We start from the raw sequence: 23692 nt of genomic DNA, 5'->3' as shown, positions 1-23692 counted from the left end.
GATGGCTGGTGGAACCTCAGAAAGTGTTGATTCAGCTTATTCATCCATCTGAAGTTACCTACAGCTTGGGCATTCTGTTTGTGACAGAATGGAACTTTTTCAAACATCACTGAACCCCCATTTCTTCCTCTAGCTATTTTTCCTTCTCCGATCTTCCTTCTCATGTTTTTCTGTAGAGCTCTCAGCTCTTCTTTCTTTCCTCACCTGAAAGTCTTCTTCTTCTGCTTTAGCAAAGCTTTTATCATAGGGCTTATCCAGGGCTCGCTGTTGGAGAAGCACTTAACTTACATAAGGGGCACAATAGAGTCTATATAGGAGTTGATGTAGTCGGTGATGCATTCTGTTATTCCATCAATGTCCTCCCCATGAGGATCACATAGTTCATCCCACACAGTGGAGCTAAAGCAGTTTCTCAGGGCTTCTTTGGCCTCCATTTCCCTACTGTGCGGGTTACAACTGGTTTTCTGTGTGCAATGGATTTGTACACAGGCTGGAGGTTAACCAAACTGTGACCTGAGCAGCGCTGGGGAGGGAGGGGTGATGGACTGTATGTCTCTTTGCAATAATGTTCCCTGACATCAGAAAAAGAGCCTACTTTCTTTTCTTCAAAACGGTGTGGATGATGTCACAGAGTGCTTCAGTTTGCAGACGGGGGCTCATTCATTGCTATCATGATAACATGTGAAAAGTCGGCCTCGGGACTGTGGAATGCGTCTGGAATACCAGTAAAAGCTAAATAAATTCTGAAACATCAGTTTCGGCAAGTGATGTCCGAAACACTTTTGAGACAATGGCAATTCGAAATTTAATGCAAGACACCCGTTGAACCTTAGGAGGGTGCCACACTGCCACACTGACGGTTTTATATTTTAACAAATATATGCAGTAAATTGTAAAAATAATCCCCAGGATATGTAGACAGCACTATAAGACAAGCATGTAATCAGTTTGTTGGCAAAAAAAAATTGATTTGGGGTGAGTTACCCTTTAACAAACACACCCAAACACCCAAATTGGCCAAGGGTGTCATTTTACTGCGGCCTGCTGGACGGGAAGAATGTTGCAGTTTTCCTCACAACTTTCCCACTCATTTACTCATTAGGCTGATTTACATAAATGGCCCCGACAAAAAACAACAACATATCAAACTTAAAAGCCCCAGGCTTTGGTTTACCCTGGGAAACCAAAGCTAATGACTGTTGTGGTAAGTTAGAGTTTTACCTACATTTGTATGACAGATAGTGTTCAAATACTGGAACAGAATGTCTCTTACACAGTATTCAGAGACTAAATCAAAAAAAGATCAAACAGACCACCACTCTAACACATTAGATTTTTAGTTTGAATACATTTTATTTTTATTATAAGTACAGTTCAGTAGTTACAAAACGAAGCATCTGCCATAAGGATACAGCAAAACATAGAGTGTTCAGCTCACAAGACAGGTTTTTTACATCATATGTGGAATGGAATGATCATTATAGCTGGTTCAGAGATGGAGAGAGCCCAAGGTCCACTCTCACCATGAATCTCTCTCATCATTATACAGAAAACAGAGATAAGGTCAAAAGCCAAAGCTGTTGGTCAGTGATTTCTCCAGAACATATCCAACTGGTTTGCTATGACCCCATTTCCAAACCCCAAAAAGGATAGCTTCTCACTTTTCAATGCTTCAACTTAGTTATTATTTAGATTTTGAATCTCCTCTTCTGTAAAATTGAAAGTATGGTTTATTGTAGTCTAGAGAAATAATTTGAATGTAGCTGAAAAGAAAAGATTGGCAGGGCAAAATTTTCTCAGGCTGGTAGCCAAGCTGAAAGTCACCCAGGAAGAAGCAGTAACAGGTCTATGCTGTAGGTCAGAAAGGGATTAGCATACAAAAAAAAAATAATAGAAATCTGAGGAGCAATTTTTCAAAGCCACATACAGTATAGATGTTGATCAAAAAAAGAAGAAGAAGTCTTATATTTGGACTATACATACCGCATTAGACTTTTTTTTCCTCTGGGTTTTTTTTTCTGGGTTCACAAAAAATGACATAGAAACATTTCACAATGCCAAGGGACACAAACACACGCTCGTTTTAGTTAATTAGCTAGTTTTGTACTGTATAGGTTGGATTTATAATACTATCACAGTGCAAAATACTTCTGAGAATCCAAACAGATTAAAGAAATCAGAAAGGATAAGTCCCTCTATGCTTTATGTATCTGTATATATGGGGGCACAGGAGACGATTGTCATCTTTTTCCTATTTTTTTCTTGTTTTTTTCTCTCTTTTATGATCAGTAAATGGACAAGGCATTAATGTACAGTACATAAAAAAGTTCAAAATAAAATCAACCCTAAAGCCTACAGTCTAGCACAGTTACATAGCTTTGAAGTAGCAATAACGGATGACTTGTAACCTAAGGCTATACACATTGTCTTTTTCCAGTTTTATGCAATTTTTTTCTCATCTTAAAGTAAATACATCAAACCATTTTCAGTAGTCAGTAACACTGTGCAACAATGAACGGTGGCAGTATTATACAAACATCTGCAACACTACAGTCCTCCAGGTTTGACATGAAAGATGAAGCAAACGGGATATAGGGGTCTAAAGAAAGAAACTGTTCTCGCACTTTTCATTTTTTGATTTTTCTATTTTTTTAATTCCTCTTTTAGAACTTGAGAAGAACTGAGGCCATGTGATTGTGTGGCCAATAAACTATTGTCACTCCTCTACTTTCCCTCATCACAAACATTTTAAATGTCGACTTTGTCGAACTGCTGTATATCTTTCTATGTACATCGAGCACCTGTGCTGCATTGAAAAATACAGAAAAAATGGAAAAGAGCAGATTCTGTAGTGGGGTGAAGGCCTAGTTAGGGAGGGTGGTGCACTTAGAGCAGTTTCAATGTTCCATCTTCACAATCCTTATTAGCACCACCACCATCACAAGTCAACCAGTCAAACCTCCAGTAGTAGTTCCTGGGAAGAACCAGGCTGCAGGTTAAAAATAACACCATGTCCTTTGTTAACCACGTTCAGCGCAAATGGCCTGGTACATAAACAAGGAGTCATGACAGCTAAAAGGCGAGCCATGAGCCACTAGTTTGACAGGAATGTGCTTGGTCTCAGTCAACAGTCTGCTAAAATTTTGTTTCTATTCAGCAGTAGAATACATTCTACCAAGTACAACAGAATAATCTTCACTTTACAGGAAAGGAAACAGATTTGATGAAGTTTTCCACTTCAGTCCTAGATACAAAAGATTTTTCTAGCTCAAGGAATGTCTCGATAATGTTAGGGCTAGTTTACAGGAAGTCATCGTCAGACAGGTAGTTTCATCCAAACAAAAGAAAGAAGACCTGAAGGAGAACAGAAGCAATGCGTATAGGACAACAAAGACAAGATGCAGTCAGACCACAGGAAACACAAAGGAAGGTTGCCATTGTCTTGTTAAGTGTGCGAGGATGCTTGCAAAAGTCATTAGGTCCATCTCGCGAATCCAAAGACCGTCTCAGACGTCCCATTTTACAGTTCTCACTTTCCATTCCCTCTGATGGTAGTAGTTTTTTTTTAAAAATCATCTTAAATAAAGTCTCTGTTATAGTGTTTTCCTTCATTTAACCTTCATCCTCCGCCACCTCATTGTCACCTTCATCGTCGTCTTCATTATGGTCATCGCTGAGCCTTGTTCCGGTGGGAGTCGTTATTCTTTGTTTACAGCGTGGCCATCCAGCCCCTCACCTAGGTTATGGTTGTGGTTAAGGTCGTTGTTAAGCTGGTTGGGCTCGAGGGTCAATGTGGGGTCATGGGTCATGGGATGGTCCTCCTCTCCTAGCCACAGATGTGCTACAACCAATGAGAGAACAAGAGGTAGATTAGAGCCACGGACACAACACAGTCACACAACACACTCACTAACACCCTTTAGGAATGAGTCATGTGGTTACGTTTGTGAAGGTCAGCTTTCACAGTCATCTTAAGATAACATTTTTAAACTTCAGTTTTAATGTCACCTGCAGAAGATTACTCTGTTGAGTAAGATCAGATAGCACCAGAAACTAAAACTTAAGTCTAGGCCGACAGGGACAAATAACAAAGCGAACATCTACCATCCTACAATAGCTCTGTGACCAAACATCAGTGTGCTTTATCCTAATGATATTGTAGGAACCTTTGAACTATTGTCACATTTGAACTGTGCGGTTATTTACACATACACTGGTGATTATTAACACAAGATGCGGAAAGAGCAGTGACCCTCCTGTGTGAAACACTCTTGTGACCAAAAACACCATAAATGTTCTGTTCTCAGTAGTTGTTTTTTAACAAACAAAGGTATTTGCCAGTTCACTGCTGCCTATCTCTATGTACTGGAGAACCCATTAACTTCTCTGTAAATAGCTGCCCAAAGCAGACTGTATAATGGCTTAAAGTAAAAAAAAATAGCCTTCATAAAAAACTAATCTTGATATTCAGTGAATTAATACAGCTTGAGAATTATCTCCAACAAGTCAGGTAATAATGGCTTAAAACGTTTTACAGAACCCTGTTTCAATAATACTGAACTGTCCCTTTAAAAATGTCTCTGGGTTGGTTTCTGTCAGGCACAATTGTTGTTAGAACACACTTTTGTTCCTCTCAGCATTTTCAAATGTAGATGTCTTTTTTTTTAATCCAAGGTAAATATAGACGTTTTATTGGATTTTTTACAAATTTGACAAACCATGACTGACTCTAGAGGTTCTTCCTTTGATTGAAGTTTTATTTATCTCTACATAAACGTAATCCAGTAGTGCTAATAAAAAAACCAAACAAAAAAACAACAACAACCTTTCACTTAGGTTCTCAAGTTAAACTTAATTGTGCAGATAGTTATAAAAACAGGCTGCTTAAAAACAAGAAAGTTGATTAAAATATAGTTTAGTCCTCATCTTGCAATTTACACAGACAGTTTCAGCACAAATTTCAGGACCCAGAAGAATGTATAAGAAGAAGAATGGAGTATGATCTGATGTTCTGAAGTCCCATATAACCCCTTGCAATTCATAGTGGTTATGGGTATGTGACTATCTCACATGGTGGATCACGGTAAAAGTATAAGTGGGTGTATAATCCCCTATTTTGAGTCACAACCTTTCAGTTGATTGCAAGCCATGAAGAACTTGTGTAGATCATGGGACAAAGGGATTATGTGAAAGGGAGTATGGTGTTGGGAAGATCCAAAAAACAGAATGCAAGGAATCCAAAAACGTGCTTGTTGTGCACTCTGGTAACAGCTTTATTGTACTATGCCCTCTGGTGTCCATTCTGGACAAGTCCACTCGCTACAAATGGAATAAATTGCACATCAAGGGCTTGTTTGCATGTGGACCAATTTACATCCCAACCAGACCGTTTCTTCCAGGTACTTATCCTGGTGCTTAACGGATTTGTCAGACAGCATATCCAAACTCCGTGGTTTTCTTCTGTTTAAAGCTAAACAGTCCAGATATACTCTGCTTACTGTAGCAACTACAGAGACACGCTATCAGCAAGGTCTCTGCTTTAACTAAATTGCAGCAGCTCCTCTACTCCTAATTGCAAATTGTGTTTGGTATGTTTTGTTTATAGACGCTTGCACAGGGACGTCTTTATTTGGAGCTTAGTAAAGTATCTAATTTTGAAAACATAAGCTGAAAACACATTATAGTTATGGCACCTGGGGTTTCATACGAGTTACACGCGACATGCTTGATTCAATAAGTGTGACAAGAAGTGTGACAGGGTGTGAAAAGTGAACGGAATAATTCTATTAAAAATGTATAAAAATAAAAATGAAGTATTGTAAAACTGCAGGAAATACATAACTGTAATTAGGTCCCGAAGCAGCGGCCACGTCCCCCCCCCCCCCAAACAAACACGCACGCATGCATGTCTGCACTTTCATTCTCTCAGCAACTTCTTTGGAAATTATTTTGCAATAAAACATAACCAAGAACATTTGCATGTCATGCTCTTTTAAAAGTGGTGTTATGAATCTGACAAAATCAAATTAAAACACGAGTTTATTTGAGCCGTGCTCTCTTTCACGAGCACAGATATGGATATCAGAATGAACCGAGTTAATAACAAGATAAAACATCTCTGCGATTCAAAGCTGAGTAATAACTCTGAGGCCGTCTGTGCACTGAGGGAACGGCTCCAACACGCAGTGACTTCCCTCTATGCTACATCTTGTGAGACTCTCCTTATGCACTTCAGACAGCTGGGTTAATTTTGAAAGACTTGTTTTTTCTTGATATGTTATTAATATTGGTAGATGAAATGGTATATTATTTTTCCAATTCATGTAGCACACAATTCTGGATGAATGTGACGTCATGCACAGCTATGGCCACAAGATGGCAAACTAAGATAGTAAATGAGATGCTGATGCTGCACGTAACTTTCCATGCCTGTTCATGTGATACACCTGTCTCCTTTAACGACTGTTTACTCGCCGCTTTTCAAAATTGAAAGTTGAACCTAAATGAGAAGCTAATTTAGCTATTTTGCGAACCATTCATTTATGTTGCCAAAATTTGCTATTAGATTTATTTATTCTTATTTGATATGCCAAATCTGTCACAGCCGAAGCAAAAGCAAGGTTTCCGTATTCAAAGCTTCAAAAAGAGTTATGCTTCTCCCCAAGGGCAATTGTTGCCTGTGACTTCCCTGTAAAGAAACTTCCTGTAACGAGCTCCAGATTAGGGCCCCATATTTGATTTTCACTGTTCATTAACTAAGCCACCTGGAATGTTATTATTTAAGCATGGTGCTCCTTCTCCCCAAACAACTGCCGCTGCGAAGGAGGGGGAAGAGATTTCCTGGCCAACTTTATAGGTTTAGCATAACTTCCCCCCCTCACAGTTTTTAATTTCCCATTCGGGTAGACGGCAGATGCACCTAACAGACACAGCAAACCTGCCTGGCATTCATTTATCACATGAATGCAAGGCTTATCTCTTTGTTTTCATCAAAGCGCCTTAGGGGGGAAAAGATGCAGCATGCATACATGATGGTTATAAGATGGCAGCGTGATTCGGATAAACATACTTGTCACTGGAAATAATCTACATCACATGCCACATTCCTATATAGTGATGCGAAAGAGCAGGGCGCCCTCATGTGGCGTTGCTTGACATGGCAGATGGCAGGAGAGAGGTGGGGATTTTGTGGGAGAGGACCTGGGAAAGAAAAACATATGGTGTGAGGACACCTAGCTCCAGGATCCATCCACTGTTAATACATGTGTCATGCTCAAGAGAATGAATAAATGGGATAGAGGATGGAACAATGGCATACCACTCCACTTGTGTGGGAGACAGCATTGTAAATAAGGTGGTGGAAATGCGTGTGTGAGTGTGAGCGTATGATCGTAGTCTCAGAAGAATAATTGTGACATCAGCTACAGTTATGAGTATAAAAAAATACTAAATCACTTAGAATTTGATAATATAATATCATTTTCACTTCCGTTTCCCACAGTAGATTCCATACATTTAGTTAAACTTAATGCCAAATTAAACATTTGCGTTGTATTTCAACAATTCCGATTGAACGATGTAAGATTTTATGTTGCGGGTCCTGACTTTACGTCAGCAGGTAGAGGTACAACAAATTGTGCGGCATTTGCAGAGTATAAAAAGCTCTAAGTTCAAACACCTCCAATATCATATCAATATCCCGTAAAGGCAGATATAGATATCCCAAGCCCTAAAAATTCCAAAACCTTCACAGACTCTAATATTCAAACAGGAAGGCAACAAGAAAATAATTAACTCTATATAAAGAACAGCTTTATTACAACATTCTTACTGCATAAAAAGTTTAAAATGTTTCATGTTACAAGCACCAATATCAACGTGTTTTACTGTTTTTTTTCTTTTTCAAATCAACACAGACTAGATTACAACTGAAAAGCGAAAGGAAAGAGATGTACAGTTTTAGAAGTTTTTCCACAAAGAAAAGAAGTGTGGCATGTGTTTGCATTCAAGCCAGAGCCTCTTCCTCCACATGCTTGCCATTTTACTTATATGACTGGTGGCAAACTGCAAAGCTGACGGTTTTCTGTCTGACTTGAAGTCCCTAACACCTTTTCCCTGACCTGCCTGCTGCGTTCCCTGCCCTTGGTAAAGAAAACCTTCCCACGGCATGAAGATGTCATCTCTACATTTTTCTTAGAATCCCCCCCCCCCCCCCCCCTGAAAAAAAAAAATTGCTTAAGATGTTTAATAACTTAAAACAGAGTTATAAAAGTGAACATCAGACTGACCCCAAAAAAATGACAGAAAATCTCAAAAGCGGACTCCTCCTGATAAATCTGAGTGTTGACACGAGGTGTTAGCTTCACATAAAAGACCTGTGTGAACTTTCTTCATGCCACCGGTGTTGGTTATGGCTGCTTTGTTCCTCCTCCCAGGCATCCGGGCTCGACACTAGCAAAAAACTGTTGTTCTTGGCAAAGCCCCGGCTCATTGTACAGCCCAGCATTTATAAATATGTAAATATGAGCGGCACTAGGCATAACACAGGCTGCTTGTATACACTGAGGAGAAGCGGCGAGGAAGTGAGCGCACCCCTCACCCACCCCCCCCCCCCTCCACAAAATTTTATTTTTAGATGATTTTAATGAATACAGGATGTTTATAGTTACCATTCCCTGTGATTTGCACAAAAGACTAGAAAAATCCACATCCCTACCGCCACCCCTCCTTTTTTTACCCATTCCACCACCCGCAGACCCCCCCCACCCATCCCTCAAAGCATTACTAAAGAAGGAGAAGAGGTGAGGAAAAAGAAAAAAAAAAAGCAAATTTGTGGTAAAACGCAGCGGGATTATTGTGCTCTCAGTCTGCTTTCCGCTCAGATCCTTATTAGACAAACAGAGTGCGGTGTTAAGGTGCAAGAAAGAGTGACAAAGAAAAACTCCTGCGAGCGGGTGAGGAGTGTGTGCGGCGAGAGGTGCCATGTGCAGACAGAGAGACGAGGAGATATGCAAAGAAAAGGTTCCTCAACAAGCGGCTTCAAGGCACGCCGCAATTTGTGTGTTACGCCTGCTCTTTAAAGTTGCCAAAATAATACAAAAAGCCGAATCAATACGCGCGAGAAGTGAGCAGAAAAGGTTAGCTGTTTTCTGCTGCCTGTGATAATTTGCTTTTTTTCCTCCGTCTGTGATGACTCTGTGTCAACTTGTTTTCTTTTTATAAACTCTGTTTTGTTTTGCTGCAAACTCTCCGGGTCTAGTGCGAGGTTCTACCTATGACAGGATGATTTGATTCTGAGCACAGAAGGAAAAGGAGGCAAAATACAAAAAAAGAAAAAAAAAAGAAAGAATGATAGCAGTTGGGGGAAATACAATGAAGTCAATGTTAGTGGCCTCTTGCTATCTTTCGCTGTCTGTCTCCAAAACTATTTCTGAGGCTAAAAGATTGCCGGCTTGATAATACCTCCGCTGAGCAATTTAAGCCCAAACACTCTGATGCTACAATCTGTCTTCTCTGCCTGATAGCGCTTTTCTCTCCTCTTCTCTCCAAATTACTTTCTTTCATATCTAATTATATTTGCTAATGATCTTATAAGAGAATAATGGAATGTGCTTGATCTATTACCTTTTTTTTCAATACATAAATACAATGCTGGGGAAATGACTATTGGAGACAGGAGGAAATGTTTTTTTTATGTTTTGCATGAGAGGGAAAATGAAGCTGAGAGCTGCAGGGTCATTAATGGGTGATGAACGCAGAGGTCATCTCTCACATTCACTTTGACATTTCTCTCATCTGACGTGCCGAGACAATCACAAGCTCATCCTCTTTCTCACTTCTACCCCTGTGCTTCACTTTTTCCTTCTCTAATCTTTTGGATATTTACCTCAAATCTCTTTGATCCCTTGATGGAGACTGAAGTCTTACGAGGTGACAGTTTGTTCACTTCCTTGGTGTCAATTTATTTATTTTTTGTCAGAAATGTAAACTGTTTTGAAAATATTAGACAATTTTGAATTAAATCTGAAATCGCTGACCAACTATCCATCGTTTTGGGAGGTAGCCAGAGTACCCAGAGAGAACCCACACATACATGGGGAGAATATGTAAATTCCAATTCTGGATTAAAACTCAGGACCTCCTTGTTATTGGCAACAGCCAACAATTAATGACACCGTTGATCTTCAGTTATTGTCTGTCAGGTACTCTGGAAACAAATACTCATGATGCCTCCACCTCTTCCAGCTTTGGACGTTCCAGATCCGTGCAAACTCAATCACTCACTAGTCCAAACTGGACCATTTCTTCCTAAGTGGGTAACTTTGTTCCTAACTGTTTTTGTCTGAGTGTCTGAGTGTGTCTCAAATAGATTAGCTAGCATATTGGTAAAGGTATCCAACACTACAAACACATTTATATTAAATAAAACAGGAATATTGTAAAATTGCACAAGGAAATAACATATTGTAACAGCTTTCTTTGCTCACATATATCTGACCCATTTAAAGCGGGCCTTTAACCAAATCTCCCTTCTGTCCTTCTGTTGCCAAACTTTGTTCAATTCTCTCTCTCCCTTGATTTCTTCCCCCCCCCCCCTCCCCACCCCCACGTCTTTGCTCTCCACAGGCCATAGGACAAGCCAGGCTGTGACAGGCACTCTAAACCCCCCGCATTAATGGAAGGAAATGGCATTCGATCCCTGTTTGATCTCCTAATCATTTCTGCTGAAATGATAATTAGTGCTTTTCCAATCCTCCCATAGAGGACTGAGAAACGGGCGAGCTGGGAGGGAGTAAATGTATAAACATTTAAAGGAAAATCCTTTGGCTTTTCAGAGTCCCAGATGAGCGCCCCTGTCGCTGAACTGGGCATGCTCTAAGCCAACAAGTGCTGTCCTGTGTTGCAAATATGTCCTGCTTTCACACACAGAAGCAGACCCACTGTACACAGGGACATCCACTCAAAGACAGAGAGGGACACGGGGCCTGGCGACTGCTGTCTGTGATTCTTTTCAGCTGACATAATCCTGATTGATTCGTTCAGCAGATAAAAACTGGGTCCACTTCTGGCCTTTTGCTGGGGGAGGGGGCGCGGAACATAATACAGCCTTTTATTCAGCAACAATGTAACATAATGGCATTGGAATGTGCAGGGAGGGGAAAAAGGTCATATCTTAAATGTTTCTGACACATTGTGCTTAGAAAAAGCCTATAGTCGACTGTAAAAAGTCCAAAACAAAAATGCCTTTTTTGCTGGTAGGGTTCTACGGTTCCACTTAAATGAACATGTCTTTGTTTTATGTTATTGGCTGAATGTGCCTGTATGTATACTGGCGATGTCTGCTGCTCCCTAATAAACGGTCGCTCCCGTTCCTTCTTTCCTGTGAAGGAAGCTTTTGTTTGACGGGCATGAATAGGTGAGGTCATCTCAGATACGTTTTTGTCTCTCTCTGTTGCTGTTTGGGAAGCTTTGTGTTTACATACACTAACATCCTTCCCACATTTTCTGGGATACACACAAGACCCTCGGCCACGCTGGCGGTGCATCATGTCCTTGGCATTTTTTTCTGTCTTCCCAGCGATATCTTGCAGATTGGAAAGCAAAGAAACGGGGTGCTAACAGCAAACCCACCGTGTAATTTAGACTTTCATTCTAGTTTTTGGTAGCCTTTTAACCGAAGCATAGTTGAGGTACATGAAGCGACATATGGTAGGATTTTACCTTGCGGGGGTTTGTCAGGACCAGTGCGGGAAGGGCTGCTTTCATTGGGTGTGGATGTACAAGGTCACAACAGCACCCTGATGTGAACCTGTGTGTGTGAACATGCATCCTTGTTCATGAAGGATTTATCTTATTTGCCTTTCACTTGTTTAGCATGAACTGGTTGCATACGATTTACTGTTGAAGAAACGTTTGTCCCTTCCTGTAGCTGGTAGCTGTCAGTAGCGCCTCTCGTCTGTGTGTTTCCATACAGCCCCTTCTTCAGTTTTCTCTCACACAACCAAAGAGAAGCCCACAAAAAATGTATTCATTTTTTCACTTAACAGAAACGTTAAGATCCTGAACAATATGAATCTAATAACCTAATTGGATGTAGCGGTTACTTTCAACACTACCTTTGAGAAAACTAAGAATCCCCTTTTTATCTCAAAATAAATGTTTTAAAACATTCGTAAACTCTAGAAAAATTCTGTTCAGGTTTGACCGGGGATGTATTGGAGGTTTCACAGTTATCTCACAGTAAGGTTGTTCTGATACCAAGAGATATTTACCATTATTAATTTAAACTCTGACCAGTCCAAATAAATACGATTTAAACGAAAGATTGTTTTATGCAAACCAGTCCTCAACAAATAGAATGTCTGTATACAGTGATTTCTTCTCACAGAGCTTGTACTGTCCACACCACAGATAGGCACCCATTGACTTAACAAGCAAACAAGCAATAGGAAATGTCAGGGCACAACTGACAGGTAAAGTTGTTGTTTTTTTTGTCGTTGTACCACCGCAGGCTGTATCACCCTGGGGAGAAAGTCATATTGTCTATATTAGATTTTCCATATTATTTATGTACTGTATTATTGCCATAGATGAAAAAAAATATTGACATGAGAAATGTATAAGCTTTTGCCTTTTTTAATGTCTCATTGATGTTTTAAACTGCTACTTTTTAGCTTCCTGTATTGGCTACAATTGCTGCGGAGCTAATGATATTTTGGTTAGCGCCTCTCCTCATGAAGTGTATACAGTGTTTTTTGTTGCTAATTTATTCTCTTAAGAGTTAAGTCTTGTTTGAGGTAAGCTGCTACGTTCTTCAACCCTCATAAGACCGACCTGCAGCCTTGGCAACACCACACGTTCATGCTAAGGGGTTAGACAATATGATGTAAAACTATAAACAAGAATTTGATGATGTGTAAGCTAAGCCATCCAGTTTTTCACAGCTGCAGAGAGGTAACAAGGCCTTGACCTACATATGATCATGATGAGATCCGCCTTGGTTCAGTGACATGGTCATTGTTCACTGTTTTTGCTTCTTACAACTAGTTTTTTACTGGTTGATTTTAGCTGTGCTAACGTTTTACACAATGCAAAACAACAGGCATAGTATGTTCTGGGCTCGGTAGAAATAAACATATTGCTCATACTGATGATTTGCATAAGAAGAAAAAGAGAAAGGAGACAATGACATAGATAATAAGATGTTCATTCCTGGCACTACAGTTCAAACTCAATTTCACTCATTGGCAAGCTGACCAGTCTTGCCACGTGATGCAAATGTTCTTGCATCTTGGGTTCGATGGCAGTAGTAACAGAAACCTAAACATCTGAAAGGAGCCTCCCCGTACATCAAACGGATAAATTAGAGGCCCTAACAGCCAGCCACAGCACCGCTGCAACTGGACAGTGTTTTTTTGCACTGGTGTGGTGGCTCCCTGTGACATATCTGGTTACTAATACAATGTGGCACGGAGCCAGATGGGAGAAGAAAAGGAAGAACCAGTCTATGGATCTGCCAGTAAGTGTGTCCCCGTCCCTCCATTTGACTGCTAGGGAGGAGGAGGGTAGACACTGGGAATATGATGACACATTATGGAAGATCTATGTAGATCACAAGGGGAGGAGAGAATGAACTAGAGAAAGAGTACCAAATAGGACGATATAATATAGGGCAAAACGCATATATAGGGCAATAGTAAGTGTTAAACTGCAATATTACTATCAAAGGACAGACATAGGATGGAGAATAAAGAATGTTAGCAGAACACTAATAACCTCAAGTAAAATAATTTATTTTCTTAAATATAGGTTGTGGGGATTGGATTTCCTTCCACGTTGACCTTGGTTCTATCAGCTGTTGTAGTAGAAAAGGTATCAGCTAAAACACAGTGAAACAGCCAGCGGAGCACCATGCCCCCACTGAAACACAGCCAGATAAACAGATGCAGATAGTGAGACGTAAAGAAGTCAAATCTCTGCAGAGGGGGATTAATATGACACTCAGAAAGACAGACATGAAAATAATGGCAACTCAGCAACACGGCTATCAGAGTTATTTATGATCCCAGAGAACCTGTCACTGGATCCCACAGTTTCTGTGGCAAAGAGGGAATTCTCCCAAATGTCCTGGATAAATAAATGACAGCAGTTTAGAATGTGACGACAGAGAAGACTCTGAGGGCCGGGTGGTTTCCTTGAGTCGGCACTAAGGAGGAGGAGATAGGGGCCATGTGAACAAGTGCAACATATGCATCAATTTGGAGCACCAAGCTGCAGGCACTTGCCAGATGTTAAACCTCTTGTAGACACGACTGTCAAGATCCATGGAAGCTGAAAGAGGTCCCAGTTAGCTCTTACTGCCAGTGTTACCTGGAGCAGGTTACATCTGATGTGCCCAAGCTGCACCTGTGCTGCATGGTTAATCGTATTTTAAATAATTCATATGGTTCGGTTTATGTAAAATCATCCAATTACTAGTAAGGATATGATACATAATGTTCAAGGCTTTATTGTTTGGCTTTGCGAGATGGTGCGTTCTTCTAGAAGTTACCATCAGAAGCAGAGTAGACTGTGGTCCGCAAGCGATGGTCGTGCTCAGCAACAATATTTCGAAGGAAAACATTGGCCACACCATTATACCACCACTACCACCAGCCTTAACTCTTCATACACGGCAGGATGGAGCCACATTCTTATACTGTTTACACCAAAATCAGACATAACCATCTGAATGTCATAGCTAAGTTAAAAACTCATTGACAGTTGTGTGTTTTTTTTTTCTTGAACTGGGGCAAGTTGTATTTTGACAGTCTTTGGCTGTTGTAGCTTTAAGGATTGATGTGCTGTATCAAAGGTGGTATTCTTTATAATTTAATGTAATGAGAGGTTATTTGAGCTACTGTTGGCCTGCTGTCATTTCCAACCTGTGTCCCCATTCTTCTCTGACCTATAAGGTATTGTTTTACAAATAACTGCCGCTTTACAGATATCTGTTTTTTTCTGACAATGTTTTTGTAAACCTAAGAGATGGTTGGGCGTATCAATCCCAGTAAACTTTAATCCCAATTTATTCCCCAATGTGATGCTTTGAACATTAGCGAGTCATCTTCATCACCTCCAAATGCATTTACTTGCTGCTATGCTGGTTTGCAGTTTGTCCTAACAATGGATTAAACAGGTGCACATAATAAAGTGGTATGTAATTTTATATTACATTATTTAACATTTAACAGAATTTGCAACATGGCCACTAGATGGCAGTTTGCTTTTAGCAAACTATTGCTTACGTAAAGAGTTTTGCTTTCTAATATGTAAAATATGAGACGATAACCTGTTTCCTGATTTATTATCTGACATATCAGTTCCAAATGGACAGGAGTACTACATTTTGGAATCCTATTTTCATATTTAATCTAATCTAGTATTACCTGTTTATGGTTGTAATGTGCAGGAGCCCATTACGGTGTCCACAAAGAGACAAGCAAGCAAACACTTTACAGAGCAATTGTGAATTTGGAATTACTAATTAAACTTCTTGGATTGTGAGGGCAGCAAGATCTTTTTGGAATGTCTCAATTGTTTGATTTTTTTTTCCTCAGCTACAGATAGATTTTAGATAAAGATGGAGACAGTTTACAGCAGTTTAGCATTGCTAATAAACCATATGTTTCTCATTTCTCTTTCTCACTTCCCAGAAACTCTAAACAAATGCATTCACATCACCACTTCAGTGTTCATTGATGCAAAGAGAGAGGAAAAAAAGAAGGCAGAGACTGTGAGAAATAAAAAAAAAACTAGAACACCTGGCTTCTCTTTAACATGGTTTCATAGGCTTTCAGCAGTCTCTGATGATTCAACAGTTGCTGCTACAAACATCTGCTTGGTGCTCTTTGCAGATCTCAATTAAGCTTCTCGTAGGCAGCCACGCCATGCCTTATTTATGATTTTTTCCCCCCAACATGCCAAACAAGGCATAAAGGCCAAAAGGTCTGAGAAATCCCACTTAAAGAGGACATAATGAGGCAGAAAAACAGACATGAGAGGAGGTTGGAGGTGCTGGCATGAGATTTAAAATAAGAAGCATTCTTGCCAACACTGGCAGCACTTTTAAGAAAATGAGAGGAGGGGGAGAAAAAAAAAGAGCATCGACAACAAACGGCGACAATGAGAAGCTCGAAGCCCTCCCTCATCTGTTTCTTTCCTATTTTTTTTTTTACGTCTTCTGTTTTTGAAAAGGCATAAGAAAGAGACGATGAAGAAGGAGTGAGTGTTGATATGATTATGTAAATGTAAACAAGATTTCCTGCCGACTGGAAGCCGTTTCTCTTTTTCTCTCTTTCTGACCCGTTCTCCTTGCAAATCTTCCATTTAAGACAAATTCCCCTGGGGAGGCCGCTCTGCCGTTACTTAACGGGATAATTATGATATACGAAACCTTTCCAAGATCGCCCCCCCTCCAACACACACACACACACACACACACACACACACACACAATTCCTCCAACTGAACACACACACAAACACCCCTCTTCTCCCCCACATCTTCGCCGTCTTCCTGAATCACTCACACTCTCCATTTCTCTTTTTCTGCTTTTCACCCTGTCTTTTATCCACTGTCCTCTGTCTCTCCTGGACAAAAGCGCTGATTTGTCGCTGAGCTGTCCTAATAACCTGAAAAATCTGTTTAACTGATGGTTCCTCGTGCCTCTTTTGTTTAATTCTGAGCTAGAAAAAGTAGACATTTCCACAAAGCTTTAGTTCTTGCTTGTGAAACATTAAAAGACACAAACATGCAGCCTTAGCAAGCTTTGAAACTGCATTACATAAACTTTTGATGGGGTTTTTTCAAAATGTAAATTTGTTAATGAATCTCTTTTTTTTTGCTTTTTTAATATTATCTTTTTACTAAAAGAGAACAGAAAACAAAGCAATATTTGCAAGACTTTTTTATTTATGAGATAAAAAAAAACCCTGCAGATGTGCTTGGAATCATTACCTTCTTCTGGTAAAAATCACCAAAAAATAAATAAATCATGAAGCAATTTTTGGGTTGCATTAACATGGCTTCACACGTAGAACACTGCGGCTATAAATAGAGCGGCTGAAAGAACTGCTCTGTGCACTATCAAGAACTCCAAGAGGACAGGAGTTGCAGGAACGAAAGCACTGGGAGGGTATCCTCATGGGAGGGAGCTTCCTCCCAATTCTACCCAGGACTGGGACGATTAAAGGTGTGATCAAAACCTCTTCCAAGAGCAAAGTCTTCCAAGTGGGATAGGAAACAGAAATCATAGGATTTTCATTTTGGACCTGTTACCAGGACGCTACTCAGATCTTAACCACACGCAGAGTGTGTGATCAGTTCTCAAATTATTAGAAAGAGATACGTAAATAAAATATTTTATCAAAGGAAATTTGAGTCAAAAGGCAGGCAGAGAAACAGAACCCACCAAACAACGACTAACTCCACGCACTAACCAAACAAGAATGGGTCACCATCCTGTAGGATTTGGCCCAGAAGAAGAAACCCAGTATGTGAATTAGAGGAAGGTTTAACAAAGGAAATAATTACTCTAAGCATAAGTCCAAAAATAAATAGTCTTTAGAACTGAAGAAAAGTTGTTTTATCATGTACTGTATAGTAAAACTTATAGAACACAACCTGTTTGTGTTACTCTGCACAGCATTAATGTCCTGCGTGGACGAGCAGACACAGATTTTAATACTTGACGTCTGTTCCATTCAGCTGTGAACTCTTTTCTCTGCAGCACGGCCTCCATCTGACTTGGCCCTTCACACCATGACCTCACAGTGGAAGAATTGAGCAGCAATCACTGGATCCTCCGCATACTTCTCCACCATCCCCGCCGTAGAGCGCGTCCGCATGTGGCTAGTTAAGTGCTAACCATAACACACTCTATTTACCCTTTGATCCCCCACAGCCAAGAAGTCTCTCTGGAACAAAGAAACACACTTTCGGTATCAAGACTCATAAATGTAAAAGAGTGGACAGAAATCACGCTCCTCCAAACATTTCATAATGCAGATGTACAACTTAATTGCGATTCTACTTGGTTGTTTGGCTCCTTATTTACTCCTACAACTTTGTTACGGAGCCACACGTCAAACTATTTACACGCTGGTGTAAGCACTTACGGCTACGACTCCTTCCTGCTTGACAACGGCCATAAACAGCCGAGTGAGAGATCAAAACTGTTCATCAGAGAGCGTGACAGATGACAGATATGGCAAGAGATTTTCCATGATCTTCAGTACACATGAAGCGGGGGACCTCAGGGGATGGGAAAGAAGGGGGGAAAAAAAAGGCACTAGAAGACCCATGTAGAAAACGCAAAATTAACTCAAGGAAAAGTTTCTTTCACGTGAGGCAGAGCTGCACAATAAATACCAGAGCAAGTAGGTTCTCACAACATTCTCTGATCAATTATTTAGAACAAAAAAAAGTGTGTGTAATGGGACAAACAGAGTGTGATAGGCAAAAGTAAAATGTTATTTGTCATATTGTCCAAACACTTGTTTCAAAGCCTGGATAATTGGCTCCACAGATGAATGGAAAGCCTGGCTTCCTGGCTGAACAGACATGACAGATGACAACATAACTTTGTGAAAACACGGTACCTAAAAGAAACTGAATCATCTCGTTGCCTTCACGTTACCACACACTGATAGTTGAGATCGAAAGCAAAGACATTTAAATCGCTTTTCATGCTCATTTTACCCTTCATTAAAATATGACAGTTGGTGAATTGTCAGTAGATCCAAGAAGGTCCCGAAGAGCTTAGAAAATCCAGTGATTCTTAAATGACAACACATGTAATGAACATGAAAGGAGGTCCAGAAAGAGAAGGAGTCTTAGTGTGAAAAACGCATTTACTTTTACAACAGGTGAACTGTATTCCAATGCTCTTTAAAACAAAGAGGACTCTCCTCAAGTGGGATCTGTTGAGAGGCTGTAAGATGGTATAACTTAGGTAACTCTCCAGGCATTTTTTTTTAAATAAATACAGCTTGGTTCTTTTCCAAAGACAAAAGCTAGTCTTGTGAGCTACTCTGAGATGGTTGTTTGTATAAACCTGTGAACACGGGGCACGCTTGTGGTGCAGCGGGTAGGGCAACCCATATATGGAGACCTTAGTCCTCAACGCGGTTGACCTGGGTTCGAATCCGACCCGCGGTCCTTTGCCGCATGTCTCTCCCCCTCTTCCACCCCCCTACCTGTCAGCCTACTTTTATAAAAAGCGAGCCACTAGAGCCGTGAAAAAAAAAACAAAAAAAAAAACTTTAAACACACACATCCCACCTACTACCATAGAACCCTGGATCATTGTGTTTGTTAAAAAAACTTTAAATGCATAAAATGTTAGGAAATGGGGGCAAATACAGTACGTTGTCAGTGGCTTATGTAGCTAATAGTACTTAGCGCAAAAAACAATAAGCAAATCCTAGCTTTCAAAACTTGATCAACTACAATGTGACATCGTTCCCACACCTTGGGTTCCAAAAGAAACCCGACGCACCATTAGTTCCTGCCAAATGGGTCATACCGTCCTATATACTGGTCACTCTAATTTGTCTGTGGCCCCTAACACCCTCTGTAATTCAGCAGCGACGTCCTATGATGATCCTCCATTTGCCATGGAGCATCATCGTGGCCACCACGCCCACCTGCTATGATATGCTGCTAAAACAATGACAAACCAGGCGTACAGTAATTAACTTGGACAGAGATAAAACTGGACAGCAATCACAAATTTCAATCAAAACGGGGGAAAGGCATCATTCTTCATTAATCCACCAGTTTTACAGAGGTAAATGTTTCATTTGCAGCAGGTGGTGTCGAAGCAACTGTACTGCACAGGGACTGTGTAGTTCTCGCAATATGAAAGTCAGGTAAAAACAAACGATTGATCTTGCATGAAGAAACTATTTGATAAGAATGAAGGCCTCGCAACCCAGTTCTGACTCCGATATGTGAAGAATAAGCAATACAGCCTCTCTCTGTGTGCCTCCATGCCTCTCTACCTCCCCCGAACAAATTGTTTTGCTGTTGAAATCCATAACACTTCTTTTGTTCCCCTTCTTTCTGTAAGCCTGCACTCTTATTTTCCCAAGGCCAAGAAACTTCAGACATGAGAACCCTGATATAAAACCAGGGAAATTTACCTGGGATTAGCAGCCATTGACAAATAACCTTGGTGATAGATGCACAGTAGATTTGGTTCAAAGCTCTCCCGGCAGCCTCAAAAGAGATTAGTTCACTTCTTATCAGGTCAGCCGTGTCGCCTGGGAAATGTGTTTAAAGTCACATTGATTTATTGAAAGATTCCCCAATAAGAAGATATCTCTAGACTTAAGGAGTGCATGTGCGTGTGTGTGATGTGAACGAGTGCCTCAAATAAATTACACCGCTTGTTCAGGGCTTTAAGAGAGAAAGAGAAAGAAAGAAAAAAAAACCCGCTTCAGACAAATACACTTAAAAAAAAACACTGTAGACATTCCAGTTCTCTGTACTTGCACCTCTCATTCTTTCTATCCCATTTACCCCATGCTGGTAGAGCTGCGGAAAACAGTGATTGTACAGTGGTGAGACGCAGAGTGACGCTGACAGGGAGGTATAATAAGGCCTCTTTTGTTCCCGAGAGAGAGCGAGATAGAGAGACATATAGGACGAAGGGGGATGGAGAGGGGTGAGGGAGCTTTCATTTACATCATTACCTTCTTAAGCGTCATTTCAGGCCAAGGAGTGAAGGCCTGTGGGAAAGTGGACAGGGAAGCCAAAGAGGGAAAAGAAAGATCTGACATGTCACTCAGCAGGTCCAGCAGAGGTTGTCCGTGAACTACCAAAACACTGTCTTTCAAGTCTGCCCTGCAGACCTTTGACCCATTTCTTTTTCCTAAAGTAATTTCTATCATGTAGGTGATTCTTCTTCTTTGGTAATCTTAGTGGAGTCAAATGCTTGTTTCAGCTTATTGTGTTTCACACAAACCTTCAACACTGTTTTTCAGGCTGTTAAATCAAACTAACATATCCATCATGTAACTGGACTGACCTTATATCACACTTTTCTAGTCTTAATGTGCATACACCAATACTCTGTACTGGCAGGCTTTAGTGCCTATCCTAAGGAGACTTCAACATTTGGGAGTGGGAAGCTGGAACCAGCCTTGCAACCTTCGGATCCTCAGATGACTACTCTTCTTACTGAGCCACAGTTGCCCCAAAGATTGGATTAGATCCGAGGTCCACTTCTATGGATAACATTTCCAGGACACACGGGTCAATACGCTATGACCTAGTTTGAATTTAAGTTGTGCATTAAAAATGATCTTGTAATATAAAAAACCCCATTGCAAATGCCAAATAAGGGGAAAACATATTTTTCCCTGTTTTTTTATCCCAGAGGTAGCACCCTGTAACTCCAAAGAGCTCCACGAACACGTCCTGCTGCCAGTGACTTGCTGATCACAGCATTATGGCGCTGAAACAAATGTAGCTCCAAAACATTCGGAGGCCTGGCTTGGGAGTGGCCTAAATACAGCTTAAATACCCAACAGCCAGCCTCTGGGGGATTTTGCAGAGTTTATTTCTACCCCAGAGACACCAGCAGGTTGGAAACACCTGCGTGCTCTTGCAGCTTTCTCCTTTTTTTATTGCTGTCCTCCATAACCCTTATCCATAACTGACTATTAGTTTGGGTGACAGACACTTTCCAAGCCATTACCTGACCTAATTCACAAGTATTTTCAGTCACTATAAGCCTGTTTCCACAGTTCACAGGTGGCTCCCGTTCCGATCTGTCTCTAGAAAAATCGGTCCTCCTCTGATCATAGTAAGATAACCGGTACAAACTTAATAATGCGGAACAACCTCTTTAAATAGGTTTCCCCTACTTAAGATCATCTGCCAGACTAATTACAAACCATAGCTAAGATCTAAATCATGTGTGAATAGATTCTCATCAAAATATGATCTATAGGCATGATGTTAGAGTTCTGTACCTCTCACCAAATGAATGCTAAACCTAGAATATGGAGCCTTAACAAGCTTTACTGTACTGTAGCAGAGATTACTGTCTTTAAGAAAGGAGCAAACATGGAGAGACACCTAAGAGTTAGACACACTCACAAGTCATCCGCAGAGCAAAGGAGTTAAACTAAAAAAACAAGGAAGCGTATAACTGCTGGCGCTGTAGTGTGATGGTTGTCTTTATCCTATGTAACTCCACTGGCCTCCCATAAATCTTTCCGTACTGTAGCTGTATGTCATCTATGATTTTATTATCATTGTCACTATCAGTGTTCCACTTTCCCCCTTTCCCCTAGTCTCTCCATCTTCCTAATTGCCTCAAGAACCACCCCTCCACCCCTTCCATGCCTTCAGCTACATACCTCCATCTCCTCCTTCTCCTGTCTCTCTGTCAGCTTCCATGCTTCCTCCATGCCTTCGTCTATCTCTCCCGCTGCTTGCTTTTAACTCTTGAGGTCATCCGGGACCCCTGGGCAGCCATCCCAGAATGCTGAGCCGGCTAACGTCCTGCAGAGCTGCCTTCTGGACAGAGCAGGCAACCGAGCCAGGACTCGAACGGCGCTCTGAGTCAACGTTGCGCTCAAACACTGCTGCAGCGTAAAAATAAGGATCTACAAAAGTTCCTCCATTAAGGAGGTAGTTCTAAATTGATCAAGAGCAACTATAGCAAACCAAATACGTCCTCAATGCTGCAGTCTGAATGCTTTAGTGAATATGGAACCATAATAATGACCAAAGACTGCCAGCGTTACTGGCACCTATAAGTGGTTTTCCATCATGTGCCAACATTTTCTGTAGAACAGAGCATATGAATAAAGACGTCTTATTTAAGAACAAAGTGCAACAGAGCCAACAGACTTCCTGAGAATCAGAAAGGGGGGAAAATATATATAAATGTGCCGAAGTAACAGAATACATGGCAATGTAACACTGTTGGATGGCACATTGATACCCTGCTGTGCACTTAACCGAGGTTAATGCACCTCATGAAACTCATGAAAACTGCTTGTTATGTTGTAAATTATACAAAAAGTATTCTTTTTTACAATGCATTCACACAAAAAAGTTAATATAAAATAAATTCTGTTACCTGTTTTTAAGAATGTTTAACCCAGAATATTTTTTTTTGCCAGAACACTACTCAGCACAAAGATGTTATCTCTTAGCTTGAAGTACAACAAGATAAAGTAAAAACCCTTGAGCAGACGGTCAGTGACCTCCGCACTGAGTTCATGCACTTGATATCCCCACTTATACCTCACTATAGCATATAATGCCACGAGTTTTCCACTGAGTATTAGAATGATCCCTGACAATGACTGAGTGCCCTAATAACACCCACCCCAAAAAAATAATCTAAAAAAGAATTTAATAATGGCTAAAGCAGCTGTGCAACATATTGTAATGATTTTTTGACAAACATTGGAGAATTTTTGTGAAAGGAGCAAAATTATTCCAGGGCATGAATTAAAGTGAACAGTTTGCAGCTGTTCCGATCGACTTTCTGGTTATTTTAGGAAGCTATAGAATAGATAAATAAATAATTCAGATTTTAAACTTACATGTAAAGTCAGTGTAAATGCATTATTTTCACTACCACATTTATTCTCCAACATGAGCTGCAGTAAGATGTTGGCTTGAA

General features: G+C 40.5%; 1 protein-coding gene across 6 annotated transcripts in view; it reads right to left on the bottom strand.

Moving 5' to 3' along the window:
• Positions 1–1333: 1333 nt before the first annotated feature.
• Positions 1334–23692, bottom strand: part of znf536 (zinc finger protein 536) — a 229810-nt gene continuing 207451 nt past the window's right edge. For 5 of the 6 annotated variants that reach the window (XM_036136299.1, XM_021315959.2, XM_021315958.2 and 2 more), the window contains one exon: positions 1334–3841. In XM_036136299.1, coding sequence (XP_035992192.1) covers positions 3699–3841 — 143 coding nt within the window. In that variant the 3' untranslated portion in view covers positions 1334–3698. Of the gene's footprint in view, positions 3842–7069; positions 7201–23692 lie in introns of all 6 variants that reach the window. The other variant, XM_036136301.1, reaches the window with a different exon arrangement.

This window comes from Fundulus heteroclitus, chromosome 4 (assembly GCF_011125445.2).
Source record: "Fundulus heteroclitus isolate FHET01 chromosome 4, MU-UCD_Fhet_4.1, whole genome shotgun sequence".
NCBI classification, from domain to species: Eukaryota; Metazoa; Chordata; class Actinopteri; order Cyprinodontiformes; family Fundulidae; genus Fundulus; species Fundulus heteroclitus.
Note: the sequence above shows the minus strand (reverse complement) of the source record. Positions and strands in the feature narration are given on the sequence as shown.